The 16,128-nt window shown below is 34.3% G+C and overlaps 1 protein-coding gene across 5 annotated transcripts in view; it reads left to right on the top strand.

Moving 5' to 3' along the window:
* Positions 1-3,193: 3,193 nt before the first annotated feature.
* The window catches only part of POSTN (periostin), a 34,301-nt gene continuing 21,366 nt past the window's right edge, over positions 3,194-16,128 (top strand). For 3 of the 5 annotated variants that reach the window (XM_032611118.1, XM_032611117.1, XM_032611116.1), the window contains exons 1-8: positions 3,296-3,422; positions 4,711-4,809; positions 8,167-8,231; positions 10,005-10,162; positions 12,294-12,458; positions 13,400-13,546; positions 14,071-14,212; positions 15,374-15,586. In XM_032611118.1, coding sequence (XP_032467009.1) covers positions 3,304-3,422; positions 4,711-4,809; positions 8,167-8,231; positions 10,005-10,162; positions 12,294-12,458; positions 13,400-13,546; positions 14,071-14,212; positions 15,374-15,586 — 1,108 coding nt within the window. In that variant the 5' untranslated portion in view covers positions 3,296-3,303. Of the gene's footprint in view, positions 3,423-4,710; positions 4,810-8,166; positions 8,232-10,004; positions 10,163-12,293; positions 12,459-13,399; positions 13,547-14,070; positions 14,213-15,373; positions 15,587-16,128 lie in introns of all 5 variants that reach the window. The other 2 variants (XM_032611114.1, XM_032611115.1) reach the window with 2 other exon arrangements.

Here is a 16,128-nt window from a genome sequence, read left to right as displayed (position 1 = left end):
CTAATCCCAGAGATTGTTAGGTAAGTTTAATGTTGGTTACGTGCTGGTGATAGTAAGCATGATACTTTAATCACATCACAGTCTCCAGAGTCTCCAGAGGCTACGAGGCTGCTACAAAGATCCACTGGATAATTTGCAAACTGCCAGTTAAGTTAGCATCCTGATAGCTAGAAACAAATGTCACTGTCTTTCGAACACATTATTTTTCCTTGGTTGTGTAATAAACCATTTCTTTTTCATTAATGACTTACAGTTCTGGGTCAGACTTTGCAACCCTGAAAGTCAGATTTAATTACCAAGGTTTCAAACTTCCTCCAAACTGTTAAGAAAATTACATAGCCAACCCAGGGTCAGGATCCTTTCATGAAGCAGAAGAATAAGCGTCCTATGTGGAGTGAGAGATTAACCCTTGATGAGTGCTCAGAAATGAGAGAATTGTGTCCCTCTCAAGATGTTTAAACTTTTCTCTACAGCTTAGAAAGTATGCCCAATCTCTGGAACTATTTCCTTCCCTCACCCTGCCCCAAGTTGTTGGCTATCGACCAGGGTTCCATATTAGCTTCCCTGAAGTCAGGATCCTGGCTAAAGTAGTTGCTTGGACTTCCCCCACTATGTAATATCTTATAATAGCACACTTCTGGGCTGGGCTCAGCATTTTAAGTTGCAGTGCCTTTTTTTTTTTTAATATATTTACTCTAAAATTTTCCTTCTCTTGGAATGTTCTCCAACCTCTAAATTTACATGAAATTTATATGTACAATCTGGCCTTCATTTTCAAGATCCTCTTTGATGGCATTACTCACCCTGAATATAAATATTTGTTGAGGGCTAGCATTTGCTGACTTCCAAATATGATGCTCGAGATGGATACATTTAAGACTCAATTATTTGAAACTCTGAAAAGAAAGATTTAAGAATACTCTTTTTATAGTATAAGCATATACAATGCTTTTTACAAAAAGTAAACCTCTACCTACTGTCAGGAAGGAGAAGTCATCTTTTGAAATATGAATGCACTTCCATTTTCACGACTTTCCTCATGCAATTATTTGTCTATTTGTACCAAAGGAGGAGTCAGGGTGAATGGAAGCCATTCATTCCAGTGGATAAAACTGTGGTCACAGGAACACAGGTCACAGGTCAAAATCGTTCTTTAAAATAATCGATATATTTTCAATTTATAGGCGCTGTTAAGAAAGTAGGTAACATGACATATTAATCCTGCCTTCAACCCTATCTTCAAAGTCAAGTCCATCTGTTATCATTCTGGACCATATTTAAATAACTTTTTCACTCTTGATACATATTTTCCAAGTCTATATCTCTCTCTATACCTCATTCCTTCCTCTCCAATCAAACCCCATTGGATCTGAGCAGATTTGAGCTTCATTACAGAAACGCTTACTAACGGTTACAGCTGTCTAAAATGAAAAGGGTTGCATTAATCTTAGAGAGCATCTCAGTAGAGTGGATGACTATTTACAGTGATGATGTTGGAGGGATTTCTGTATTTTGAGTCTGATTTGTTTCCTGTAATTCCAAAATTCTACTGTTTTATCTTAGAAGATAAGCAATCTACATTATAATGTCTCACCAGCCTAGAATTGAAGACTTTTATATAACTGTTATCAATAATGTTCTAACAGCTAATATACTGATATCAGATAGAACTTATTTTCAAAAAACCTTTTCATTCTACTCAATAAGAAATTACTGACCACCTTCTATTTGCACAACATAAGAGTAATAGAAACCTATTGTATAAAGCAAAACAGTGACATACGAGCAAAGTTAGAGTAATTCCATTCAGAGAAATATAAGTGATAGCTTAATTCTCTGCTTCCCGCAAGGGACCAGGGAAAGAATATAATCTACCTCTTACCATCTTTTCTCCAGCTCTCCTTTTGAACTGCTCTTTCATTTTCTATACCTTAATGTCAAGATTTTCAAATTGAAAAGAAGCCCTAAACATATTTTGGAATTTATTATTACATTGTATGCTTTGTTACTAAACTAGCAGCAAGTTGCAGAATTATTTTGGTGCCCCAAGACAAAATCCTATAGCAAGCGTAATATAACTCTCCTGATACTTGGAATCCTCTCTGGCCTAATCCAGCCTTCCCTAAAAGACCTTCCAATTGGGCAACATGGAGTTTCAGTCTAAAATTTCTCTATATTGCCAGTGAGGAAACAACTCTGATGGGCCACTACAGCGGGAGCACTTTGCAACAAGACATATTTGAATTACACTTTCACTTTAGGATAGTGTGTAACTTATTTATCCAGGGAAACTCATTGTAGTCATTTAGCTAATTGTTGACGTATCACGTGTGGAGTGGTGAGAGTGGATATTCCCTTGGCTAGGAATTGCATTGTGTAACATTAAGAGACTTTGGTTACTCTTGATAAAACAGAAGAAGAAGAATTTGCATTATTCTATTGCAGTTAGACTGGTAATACTTGTTTCCAACAGGGGATGCTTTTGTCCTGTGGTTACCAAGAGATGCACTGTCAAATGGTTAACATCATGCCCTGTTAACCTGACACATGTTTTTCTTTCCTGCTTTGCTTCAAAAGTTAGGGAAACTTAACAGAACCAGATTTATGTTACCTCTATCTATTCCTTGATAGCTGAAAAGAGAAGTGAAATGGGAGGCATCCCCCCAGTTTACACATTGCAAGGAAAATGTGATCCCTCCTACATGTTTCATCAGCAAGTTAAAATTCTTGTCCCATATTCTGTGAAAGTTTATGTCCATTCAACATTTGTTTTTAATCAACAGCCATTACTGCCTTGTGATTATCCAACCTACATCTACCTTGGTTATCTGGTGAAAAATAATCTTTCAGTTCTGAATATGACAAGATGTGATAAGATCAAATCATACTCTCACTGAGCACAGGGACACGCACCCCGAAAGGGATATATTACAGAATGATCCTTAAAATCTAAATAAAATCATTTCCCATAAAAACCCTCTAAATTACAAAAGAATAAAACAGAAATATGAACATGAAATGAGCCAGGTAGTAAAAATAAAGAGAAAGATAAATAATATAAAAATAAAATAAATATCCTTTTGATAATGAGAAGAAAAAGAGGCTCAGTGTGCTCAGTAGACATAGCTGAAAAAGCAGATTCTAGCTGGCAACTTGAAGTTGCTGATGCCTTCTGGAGAGAGTTCAGATTCCCAGGTTGATACAGAGCTCCCTCCCAGAACTCTGCCATGTATATAAGCTCTGAGCTCTCCAAAGCCCACTGCCAGTTCTCTTCGTGGACTAACTGCAACGGAGAGACTAGAGATGATTCCTCTCTTATCCATATTTTCTCTGCTCTTGCTTGTTGTGGTTAACCCTGCAAATGCCAATGGTCATTATGACAAGATCTTGGCTCACAGCCGTATCAGGGGCCGGGATCAGGGGTAAGTCAGTGGTTTGATTTTATAAACCTTCTTTTCCCTTAGCTTGTTGTATGTACAATTCTACATACAGCTCCTTATTTATACCTCAGGGTTTTTTTTTTCCCCCTACTTATTACAATGTAACAAGAAAAAGGAAAAAATGAGTATTCTGTGGTTGATGTATGTGTCTTAAACTTTAAGTATTACTGTCCAAAAAACTTGTGTATAATTGCTTTTTATGAAACATTGTAAGATTTTAATGTAATTAACAACATGTAACAGGGCATTTCTTCACGATTCAGTTTATTTGTGCTTTTATTTGATTCCAAATTTCTAGAATGAGGTTTCCAAGATGAAAGAATCTATTGTTGGAGACTCTCATTATGTAAACAGCTTTAAAATATCTCACATTATGTTAGGGAAAATTTCATTTATTATGAAAATTAATAGGTAATGTAACCAGTTTTCTGAATTTTTTGAGGCATTTAAGAATGCTTTTAAATTTTGCATTCTGTACAATTTGCAAAAACTTTATTTCTTAGAATAAACTCAACTATAACTTAGCATTTTTAAAGTTATCAGACATAATTTAGTAACTTAACCAACCATTTATTATTAATTTTTGAAATGGATCTTGGCACTACATCCACAATGTCTCAGAGAGATGTTCATAATGCTCCAAAGTTCCCTTGCCTTACAGAGCAAATAAGACTTCCTTCTTTTTAAGGGAGAAAAACACTTAAAATTCTGGCAGAGGATGTCTTAATCTAATTACTTCCAGGCAAAGCAATAAATTTTCCTTTGTGCAGCCATATTATTTAATTTAATCTTAGCATTCATTTACTTCTGTGATTGCTTACCTAGAAAATTACAGAGTACAGTGTCCTTGGACTTAGTAAAACCTGTCTATTTTGCTGTCTGATCTGTTATTGTTCCAGAGCCTTAAGCCACCTCCAAACCCTAAATGAGCACATGTTTGGTTTAAAAGTGTCAGTGAAATACCTACTATTAAAAGTAATAAGACATGTTGTTTAATTCTATTAGGTTAACTTTTGAAACAATGGCATTTTACTCTCAGAGATGTATAATTTCCTCTCTCTCTCTGTCTCTCATAGACTTTAGTTTTTCCAATGATTCAGGAGGATTGGATCAGAATGAGATTTGTGCTGACTAGAATCACATCTTTTTTTAGAATTGCATCTTTGATAATCGAATCCACATATTAGTTTTCTTTTTGTACTATCTGACATGTAGATATGAAAAACTAGTTGTCATTAGGACATTAACTTTCTTTCCTTCCATCTTCCAGCCCAAATGTCTGCGCCCTTCAACAGATTTTGGGCACCAAAAAGAAATACTTTAGCACTTGTAGGAACTGGTATCAAGGTGCCATCTGTGGAAAGAAAACGTAAGTGTCATTTTTTCCTTAATGTGCCAGTTCCAAAGACAACACCACAATGCCCATGTCTTTCCTTGGACATACACATGATCTTCTTGAAAATATTCTGCAAAATTGTGAGCTTAAAAAAAATGGATCACATATGAATAAAGACATTTTCCCTGAATTTATCCCTCTACTAGTGGAACTCATGTTATTCCTGAATCTATGGCAATGGCCATGTGATCTGGTATAGAATCACTGACAGTTTGACTATGTCATTTCTACTCCTGGTTTGGCCTCTTTTATCTTAGGCAAGTCAATTAACCTCTTTGCCTCAGTTTCCTCATTTTATTTTTAAAAATGCCAGAAGAACAAATTGATCTGAAATACCAGGGTTTTCAGGTAAAAATTGTTTGCCTACAGTCATTTAGAAATTATATAAAGTACACCAGTTTACCCCAGAGTTTTCATCAAAGCTTAAAGTTGGAAGGGACTTAGGTTTCACATCTTCATTTAATCCAGTCATTCCATTCCAAACTGCCAGATCTCCAGGGGTCCCCAAAGGTGATAATGGAAACCCACCACTATATTACTATTTCAACAGCCAAAAAGATGATTACTTTTCAACTTAGTTATATACTTCACTGATTAACCTAGAGTTGGAAAACATTTTTATTACTTGATAGCTTATTGGTTTAATCAATTAATAAATATTGGTAGAAGAAATATAATCCTAGACATATAAAGGTTGATAAGTACTCATGTCATGCAAATTCTTCATTTTAAGATGAAGGAGCTGAATTATAGATAAAAAAAAAAATTAAAGATGTCATCCTCAGTCAGTGAAACAGTAGAAATGGCTCCTGCCTGCTTCTTATTACTTTGGACAGCAACCTCAGTGAAGGACGACTTGAGAACCAGAATATCTGAAGCACATCATCATTAAACTTCAGTTACTCTAAATAGGTGGAAGGATTGGGGGATTGTTAAAAAACATATTCTTACCTTAATAATATTTGGAGTCTTGTTTCTTTGCCTGTGAAATGCAGATTTAATACTTGGAGAGTTTCTGAAGGTAAAATGAATGAACTAATGAACTAATGAATGAACTAATGTGAAATTCCTAAGTAACTCTAACTCATAACATTAATCGTACTTACATTTAAACTACTTTAAGCAAATTGGGTATATGCTGGTGTGAAAAGGAGGCGTGTTCAGATGCCTATTTAAAATGCACAGGGTTCTCTTTATTTTACTAAGAATCATGTATTCAAGGCATATAACCATATCTGGACTGTGCCTCCCCATGGTAACCAAGGCTAGGACCCCACAGGACACTGCTGCCCGTTCCCACATGTTGGCTTAACAGAGTTTTAACCGATGTTACTTTTTGACCTGGACATTATTCTTATTAGTTTGCATAAATCTGCTAGACTTGTGGATCATTCACACAACTACAGCGTAAGTCAGTAGTTACAAGGATCCTGGCCATGATTTAGGTCAGGCCCCAGTTGGGAACTCCAAAGCTCTGGATTTTTCTCGCTTTGTTCTTTGTATTCTTGGTTACTATGCGGCCTATTTGGAAGGCACACTAACTGCATAAGAAAGGACCTACCTGCTCTCTGAAATATTTAGGGAAAATTTTTATTACACACTTCCCAGAAGTTAAGGAAGTCCGATACAATCTTACTTTAACCATCTAAATATGTTAGAGATGCCGACGCTTGTACAAAGCTTATGCCAAGATTCTTTCTTGCTTTCCATTAAAAAAGAAAAAAAAATTCCTGCTTTGAAGCCTGGCTTTTTACCAGAAATATAACAGTGTGTCCTTTGTTTAATTATATTAGCTTATTTCCCTTAACTTCATTTTCACAAACACATTAACATCTGTGCTCTGGAATAAATGTAAATGCTAGTTGCTAGTTTCAAACAACCAAAGGAATCAGTAACATTGACAGGAAGAATGCCTGATTTGCCATCTGCTTGCAGCTGCTAAAATTTCCAAAGTCATCTTTAGGACTTTATGTATCAGTTGACAGAAATGTTTATCTTCTGTTTGAATAGCTGCTTTGGGGATTTGGGGGAAGTAACTGGGTGGGTCTAATGAAAAACAGGAAGCTTCCTAGGTTTAAGGTATTCCCCACAATATATATTGGCTCAATAATATAGTATTTTGTAGACCTCCTTCAAAAAAATGTCAGTGACATTTTCAGTTGGCATTTCCATGAGATTTTAGATACTATTCAGAAAATGAAGATAAATTTCCCACTTTCAGAGATATGCACATTCATGATATTTTTTTACTCTTATTTGTCCTACTGACAATATGGGAACTTTGAGTTTTGTGTAGCATAAATTTCCTGGAAAAAATACTTCTTTGTTGTCATTGCTTTCAAAGCATTAACTCAGACAACCGTATTGTTCAAGTATCATCTGAAATTGCAATTGCCTGTTTTGGAATTCTATACCATATAGTGCATTAATATGAGCATATGTTATAGAAATTTTTGCTACTTTAGCAATTTCTTCTTCTATTTACTATTTTACATAAAGTATTATTAGTCCCAAACTAAAAATTATGTATCTCATTCTTATTGTTTATGATATATGCTAAAGCTAAAGTATAAGCAATTCTTAATCAATCCCTTGGCATCCAAATATTCACATTTATTTTTATGGGTAGCCATGTAAATAAAATTATTTCAGGGACCATATTTGCATAAGGCTCTCTTACAGTCTGTATATGTTTCCGATACCAGCTATTCTTGAAATTATATTAAAATTAGAGAACAGTTTGAAAATTTAGTTTCCCACTTATCTCTATATTCTTACCTTTTAACTATCCTTAAGCCAATATTCCATGCCAGAAATTTTATTCTCATCTATAGTTTCATGTTTTACTACCTATAAGTGAGTTAATAAATTTTTCTGACATTCTTAGTTCCTAATAACCTTATACTAATAAACATTTATAGCTATTTATAGTTTGCAAAATTATTTCCAAAGCATTGTTTTATTTGAGATTCACAACTACCCATGAATAAGTATTTTAGCTACTACCTTCATGTTAACTAGTTGGGGAAACTGAGACTCAAATTTATTAAATGATTTGCTCAAGGTCACACATCAACTAAGTAGTGGAACTGGGAACCACACTCCATTCTTCTGGCTCAAGATCCTGGAATTTTTCCACCATGCCATGAGGCTATAGAGAGAAATCAAGCTAATATAAATACCTTGATGTCATAAACAAACAAACAGAAAAACTGGATTTCTAAATTCTCAATAAATCAAGGCAATAAGTAATATGTTTTGCTAAGTTTATGTCAAAATATATCCTTTGTAGTTCTCCCATTTTAATATTAATTTTCTTCCAATGTATAGGACTGTGTTATATGAATGCTGCCCTGGTTATATGAGGATGGAAGGAATGAAAGGCTGCCCAGCAGGTAAAGTTTCAATTACTGAATTAAATGAGGAATTTGTCTTGTTTGAGGAAAAAGAGTTGAAGTAGCTTATAGCGAAGCCAATTGTGTGTGTGTGTGTATTTAGCACCATGATAAATCCAAGATATATCCCCCATATCTTGGTGTTAATCATGACTTTATCATGTTGATAAAGTATTCAAATATACATCATATACACTAAATGCTGGACAACAGAAGCTTATTCTAAATTTAAATTAGTTCAACTTTCCTTCAAGAACAAAAATCCCCACTACAAAATCCCTTTCTTTGAATTTGTCTAGGAACGTGGGCTGACTACTTGGCAAGGCATCATCTTCTCTGCTTCAACAGCTCTGATTTTATAACGTTTCTCAGATTGAAAGTTAGTTTCCTGTAACTTGCCAACTAGAGGAAAATTAGTTCACCTATTTCCTCTTTGAAATGACAGCCATTCAGATAGTTAACACAAATCATCACACCCTTCCTCCAGCTACCCTCTCTTCCCCAACAGAATCTTCTCTTCCCTTGGCTCATGGCCCCCAGTTTGAATGTGATATAGACTTTGGAGTCCTTACTGTAATTGACAGCAACCCATGAAAAGCCTCTAATCCAGTCAATTTTTTTCCTTCTGATTGTGATCCAAGACTGGTGTCTACTATCTATGTGTGTCCAGGAAGCTGAGAAAATATTAAGACAAATACCTCAGTTTGGGGCAGGTGGGCTCCTGAACTTTGGTTAATGTTATTGGTAACCATGTCATATCGTTAACTCATGCTGAATTTTTAAGTAATTAAAATTGATTACAGATCTTTTTTAAATGAATCCTGTCAAATCAAGTCTTCCTTTGGGATTTGTTTTTTTTTTTTAACTTAGGCGTGGGACTTAAATGGAACCCTGTGACATTTAACTGTCACATTTGACTCATTTTCCCCATCCTGTTGGGGTGTTTTTAAATCCTGATTTTGTGACTTAATTTACTAATTGTGTACCTAGTCTTGCTATATTCACAAAGGTAATAACCATTTCTCCTATGATATGATCCAAATCATACTAAATTTTAAATAAGACAGTCATAAAAAATAAGTTGGCTGCACCCAAACTTCAGGCTGACATTCATATATTAATCTTTCTTCTGAAGTTCAGAAGATGTATTCTAGAAGTATTAGATATTTTTATATATTTCCCTCCTGAAATTATGATGAAAAGAAGCAGGTCTACATATTTCTTTCAGGGACCCAAATCTGTATAATTACACCCCTATACCTCCTTCCTGAAATTATGATGAAAAGAAGCAGGTCTACATATTTCTTTCAGGGACCCAAATCTGTATAATTACACCCCTATACCTAACAGTATTATACTATTTAGGAGCTTTAAGCCAACACGAAAAAATAAATTACCTTTGCCATTGTCAGTGAGAAGTGAGGAACTTTTGTTGTTTTCAGTGAAATAATCAAAGATACTTACTAATAATTATAATTGAACCATATTGACATAGCAGATTTGACATGTAAATAGACTAAACATCAAACAAGGATAATAATTGAAAATTCATTTTCCCTCAACACCAAGGATATATGGAATGATATTTTTCAATAGTACTTTATTATTTGACATTCAAAAGGCAACTTTCACATAAAATTGATGATTTATAGAAATGTATTGCTAAAATTATCATTTAATATATTGGGGGGCTTTGTGTAAAGGTTAAATTATTATAAAATAACATTCTTGAAATTTTTTCCTAAGTACTTATTCATCTCTTGATTATTTCAGTTATGCCTATTGACCATGTTTATGGTACCCTGGGCATTGTGGGAGCCACCACCACGCAGCGTTATTCTGATGTCTCAAAACTGAGGGAAGAGATCGAAGGAAAGGGGTCATTCACTTACTTCGCACCAAGTAACGAGGCTTGGGACAACCTGGATTCTGTAATTCATTATTTTTATGAATATAAATTTTTTTACTGCTATTGGTATATTTTAATTGGTTTACTGACTTGGAAATGAATAGAAATTGTATATCTTTCTGTCGTACATATATGAGGATACATAAAAGGATGAGTTAATTGAGGGTAAGAAGAAAATAATTTTAATACATCCATAAATGGAATAACACCCCGGTAGGCTCATGGACTAATAAAGGCAAACTAATAGTGGATTGAACAAGCACTTTATCATTATTCTATTTTACTCCTTTCCTCTTTCCCTTTTGGTTGTGAAGAAATATAGGTAATTTTAAATGACATATCTCATAGAAAGGCAAGTTAAGAAGCCTAGTGGAATTTAAAATTTTTAATAAGCTATATTATACATATACTTATTATTTTAATTATATGTAAATATATATGGCTGTTCAGAGACTGACAGATTTATAAACGTGTGTGGATATTTAAATTGAAGGGTTGTAAGCAATACATTTAATTTTCAGGCTTTTTTTGTGCATAATCTGATTTACAACACACTAAATTATGACAATATACAAATCTGTAAAACTGGTATAGAAATATATTCCTACTTTCTACTTGATATGAAGATGAACTGATAATTACTACTAGAGTCATACAATACTTAGTAAAACTTAGGCAGATTCTTCTAGATTTTATCTTGCTTCATTAACTGTGAGGTTAATTGCTTGCATTATAGAACTTTCTCTCTTCTGGTTGTCTTTGACCACATCTCTAACCACCTTTCTGGTCCTTTTTGCAGACTCCTCTTCTTCCATGCCTTTAGAATGGGTCTTATTAAGGTCTCTTCCAGGAACTATACTCTGAAGTTTAGATGCACTTCTGATGGCTTCAGCTTTCACTTTAATGCATAGAGCCATGGAATCTATGTTTCTTGAATCCCAGGAGAATATTTCTAACATCTATCTTAATATTTCTCCTTGGATACACCATCTGTATCTTTAAACAAAACGTTACCTAAAATAGATGCCACTTTCTTTCTCCCCATCAACAACTGCTTTTCTGCTGTCTTTTTTCCATAATTGGCAGTACCAATCTCAGAGTTCAAACTTGAAAATTATGAGTTATCCTTACTTTGCCTCTCTTCAGTTCTTAGAAACTACTGTTAGTCACCCATATCTCATTTTTCATCCTCATAATAGTCTTTTTCCTGCTATGCATTACCAACAGATTAACCTTCCTAAAGCCCAGGCTAATCATTATATTCCAAGCCCACAACAGCCTCAATGGCTCCCCATTGCCAGTTTAATTTACTCTTTATTTGGGCATTAAAGTCTTCTATGTTATGGTCCCATATACTTTCTAAAATTTCTTTCTTAATATTATCTGGGAAACGTAAAGGCATATAATAACCACACTGGACAACTTCTGCTTTCCCAACGTTCACCCTGTGCCAGCAGCTGGACTTAGAATGATCATCACACCGTCCCTACCCTGTCTACCTACCCTGCAAGACCTGTCACCAAACCTGAATTGCCAGCCATCTTCATTTGACCTGGAAAGCATTTTTTTCTCCTTCCGTCCTTTATCTTACTATGTTTATTTTTGCCTGCTGCTATAGAATAAGTACCTCAAAGGTCGAGACTTCACCTTACTTATCATTGTCTTTCCATAACACCAAGTACAGTATGATATAGTGTGGTATTGGATAAATTAAAAGGTACAGGATGGTTGAATTCTTGAATTTGTCATAGAATAAACATAAAACGGTTATTAAAACTCTGATGTTGTACACAAATATAATGCCACTTTTATTTTGTTTTCCACTCAAAGTACTTTAAATATCTGATAATTTCATATTCCCTAAGCCTTTACAGCAAGATCATCTCTTCATCAATACATTTATTAAAAATTTTGTTTTGTCTCTAAAAATGTCCAAGTGCTCTGTAAGAGCTGGAACCCTTTACTGAGTACCTCTACTTACAAAATTTCTTAATCAATTGAAATAGTATAATTTTAAATTATTTATGTCAATTTGGTTTGACCATCTGGGTAATTCAATGAGAAAATAACAAGAGAGTAGAAACAGAGTGATTATAAGATTTTAAATAATCAACTATAATAAAATAAACTTCTGTCATTTCAATTTTTCCTAGGATATCCGTAGAGGTTTGGAGAGCAACGTAAATGTTGAATTACTGAATGCTCTACATAGCCACATGATTAATAAGAGAATGTTGACCAAGGACTTGAAAAACGGCATAATTGTTCCTTCGATGTATAACAATTTGGGGCTCTTCATTAACCATTATCCTAATGGGGTAAGTTTCATTAACAAAAAGTACCTTTCTCAATAACATTGCCCTTAATTTTTTTCTATACCTTTTATATAAGGTTCACAGAAATAATAAAAAGTTAGTGAATATAATGTAAGTGCCATATCAAGACTTTTCCCTACATCTAGAGCATGTAAATTTCTAATTCAGTGAGTGATTTCTATTAAAGAGTGATTGCAAGGAAGAAATTAAATCGATAGTTCATTGATAGTAGACTAAGGTGTGCTACAAAAGGAAATTTTAGTATTTGATGTGTTTGAAAACTAATAATCAGAAAAAATAATAAGTATTTGTCAGAGAATTTATCAGAGAAAACTCAGAGAATGAGTATTCTTTTATTCACCCTCTGGCTACTATACTGATTTAGGTTCTTGTGTGTTTTAATAAAGTCTTTGTGGGAGACGACCAACCAGGGTCATAGAGCTCTTTCAACAGTCAGAGTTCCAGGAAATAAATAAAGGGTCAGTGAGGAGTCAATATTTAGGAAATCACTGAAATAGAACTGATTATATTTATGCAATAATTGTTTGTTTGTTTCTGTCTCAGAACTTTTTTTTAGGACTAATTAGACTTCTTTATGTAACTCATTGACCTACATTAGAAATAGTGTATGACTATCTCTATGAAAGAAATAGAGGAATAAAAGCAATAATTTAAACAAAAAAAAATGTTTTTGCCTTGCATTTCTAGGTATGTTAAGTGTAACTGGACTTGGGTTCTCAACTGGTTGCATTTTTTCCCAGGTTTTGTTTTTTTTTTTGGACATAGTAATATGTAAGTCTTCACCCTCAGAATTTACATTCAGAATGTCAGTTCTTTCATGTTACATTTACCAGTAATCATGAAAAATAGGAAATGGGGGCTTGCAGTCTCAGTGGTCAATAGATAGCTGTGATTTCTAAAATTTGATTTTCTCAAATAATTAGGTTGTCACTGTTAACTGTGCTCGAATCATCCATGGGAACCAGATTGCAACAAATGGTGTTGTGCACGTCATTGACCGTGTCCTTACACAAATTGGTACCTCAATTCAGGACTTTATTGAAGCAGAAGATGACCTCTCATCTTTTAGAGTAAGTACAAGAAGTAATAGCAGATTGTCTGGGACCATTGAAATTCCTCCTCTTTCCCTGTCAGAATCTAAAATAATTATAAAAAGCTATTAAATCTGGCAGACACGTAACCAATGTATTTCTTGAAATGAAAAGGTTTTCATTTTACGCAGAAGAAATCATCTCCTTATATGAAATAATAATATTTACGTGGACATGATAGATGAAGAATGATTCGTTTCATGACTGTAGTGTACTTAGTGCATTTAGAATGAATTCATCAAGTATTACGTTTACTGCTGTATATTGTTCCGTCACACAAGCATTGGCAGAATTCCCCATCTTACATACAGTTTGAGGAAAGTTTGAAAAGACATGGTTGTTTGCGTCAAAAGATAATATTTTAAAGATCTAACAAGAGTTATATCTAACTTCTATAGTTTTCTATGTAATCAACTCCCTCATGTCCACCCAGACTGAGTGTATTGTAATTTTCTTCTGGATTTGCAATGTGCCAGCCTCTAAAAAGCACATTTGTGTTTCAGGCAGCTGCCATCACATCTGATATATTGGAGTCCCTTGGAAGAGATGGTCACTTCACACTCTTTGCTCCCACCAATGAAGCTTTTGAGAAACTTCCACGAGGGTTTCTAGAAAGGATCATGGGAGACAAAGTGGCTTCAGAAGGTACTTAACTGTCTCTTTCTAGGAGAAGCCTCCCAGAATTCCAAGAAAGGAAATGAAAAAGAGATCAAGTCCTGCCAGCATTATCACCTTTGATAAGCAAAGGCAAAGAAAAACTTTTATTCTGAGGTGGACTATAAAAATCTTAAAAAACAAAATCCTTGAAAGAGTAGGCAAAGTAATTCAATAATTAATTTAATAATTAAAATAATTAATCAGGGTATCCTAAAGATCACATTCTTCTGCACTGCTTTCAAGTAACTAAGTAGCAGACATTAAAAAGAATTAGAAAGTGTTGAAAAGAAATATTAGATCATCAAACTTTAATACTGTATACATATTGTTCAATGCTTTTAATTCTAAATTTACACTAAAGTTGAGTTGAGAAAATTGCATGGTTCTCTTTGGCCATTACCTATTGATACACAGAACTTGGCTTCTTTCCAGTCTCCTTTTTAGTTTCAACTAGATTTTACATTGTGACTAGCACATTTCGCTTACTCAGCCTACCCCAAATTGGCTTAACCAATTTACGATGAGATATTTTGGTGCAAATATAGACAGTTTAGGCACAGATCCCTTCAGAAGTCCTTCAAGAAAGCATCTTTATTTTGGTTATTTTCTAGATGTTGCCTTTAGGGTTGTCACAAACCTTCAATTTGTAAAAAAAACAAAAAAACAAAAAACATAGTATCTGCAAAGTGCAAAATAGTGAAGCTCAATGAAATGAAGTATGCCTGTAGAGCTGTTCTGTCATGCGTAGCTGATGTAAGATACTGCTTGGGTGTTTGGAAAAGGTATCACTAGCAAATAACTTTATAGGCCTTCTGAAAGGAGAAATTATTCTTTGCTCCCATCGGAAATTCCTTTCTTATGATAGAGGGAACTTGATCTAACACATTTTCTAGAACTACACAAATAATTCCATGCAGCTGATCTTCTTTTCTTCTTACTTCCTACTGAGCTGAGCTAATTTTATTGTAGAGTTGATGGAAAAAACATTTTGAGAACATAAACAGAATTTTAAAACCTTAGGTCAATACTTAGGTCTTACATATATTATATTTCTTAGGAATACTTAGTTCCACAGTGAAACACATCTTTTAAGGGTCAAATGCTATTCTCCTTGATCTGAAAGCTTACTCTTTGTACTTTGTCCTCCAGCTCTCTTGAAGTACCACATTTTAAACACCCTCCAGTGTTCCGAGGCTATCATGGGAGGAGCAGTATTTGAGACTCTGGAAGGAAACACAATTGAGATAGGATGTGATGGTGACAGCATAACAGTAAATGGAATCAAAATGGTGAACAAAAAAGATATTGTGACAAATAATGGTGTTATCCATTTGATTGATCAGGTCCTGATTCCTGATTCTGGTGAGCAACAGTTTCATATTGTTCTACCTACTATCGTTTACCAATTAGATGCCTTAAGAGTAGGCAGATGGAAAATAAATGTGCAGTATAAGGAATGCCATATGAAGCACAAACACAAAATTAACAATGAGCTGAGTACTAAATAGGCAGCTTGTGTAGTCATGGGTGTTCCATGCATTGACCTCTGGCTTTCCAGAGTTTCTTTCTTTTTTTTTTAATGAATTTTTATTGGGATATAGTTGATTTAAAATGTTGTGCTAGTTTCTGCTGTATAGCAAAGTGAACCAGTTATACATGTACATATATCCACTCATTTTTAGATTCTAATCCCATATAGGTCATTACAGAGTATTGAATAGAGTTCCCTGTGCTATACAGTAGGTTCTTATTAGTTATCTATTTTATATATAGTAGTATGTATATGTCAATCCCAATCTCCCAATTTATCCCTTCCTCCCCTCCCCCTTGGTAACTGTAAGTTTGGTTTCTACATCTATGACTCTATTTCTGTTTTGTAAATAGGTTCATTTGTACCATTTTTT

Source organism: Phocoena sinus, chromosome 18 (genome assembly GCF_008692025.1).
Source record: "Phocoena sinus isolate mPhoSin1 chromosome 18, mPhoSin1.pri, whole genome shotgun sequence".
Classification (NCBI taxonomy): domain Eukaryota; kingdom Metazoa; phylum Chordata; class Mammalia; order Artiodactyla; family Phocoenidae; genus Phocoena; species Phocoena sinus.
This window is presented reverse-complemented; position numbering and strand designations above follow the sequence as displayed.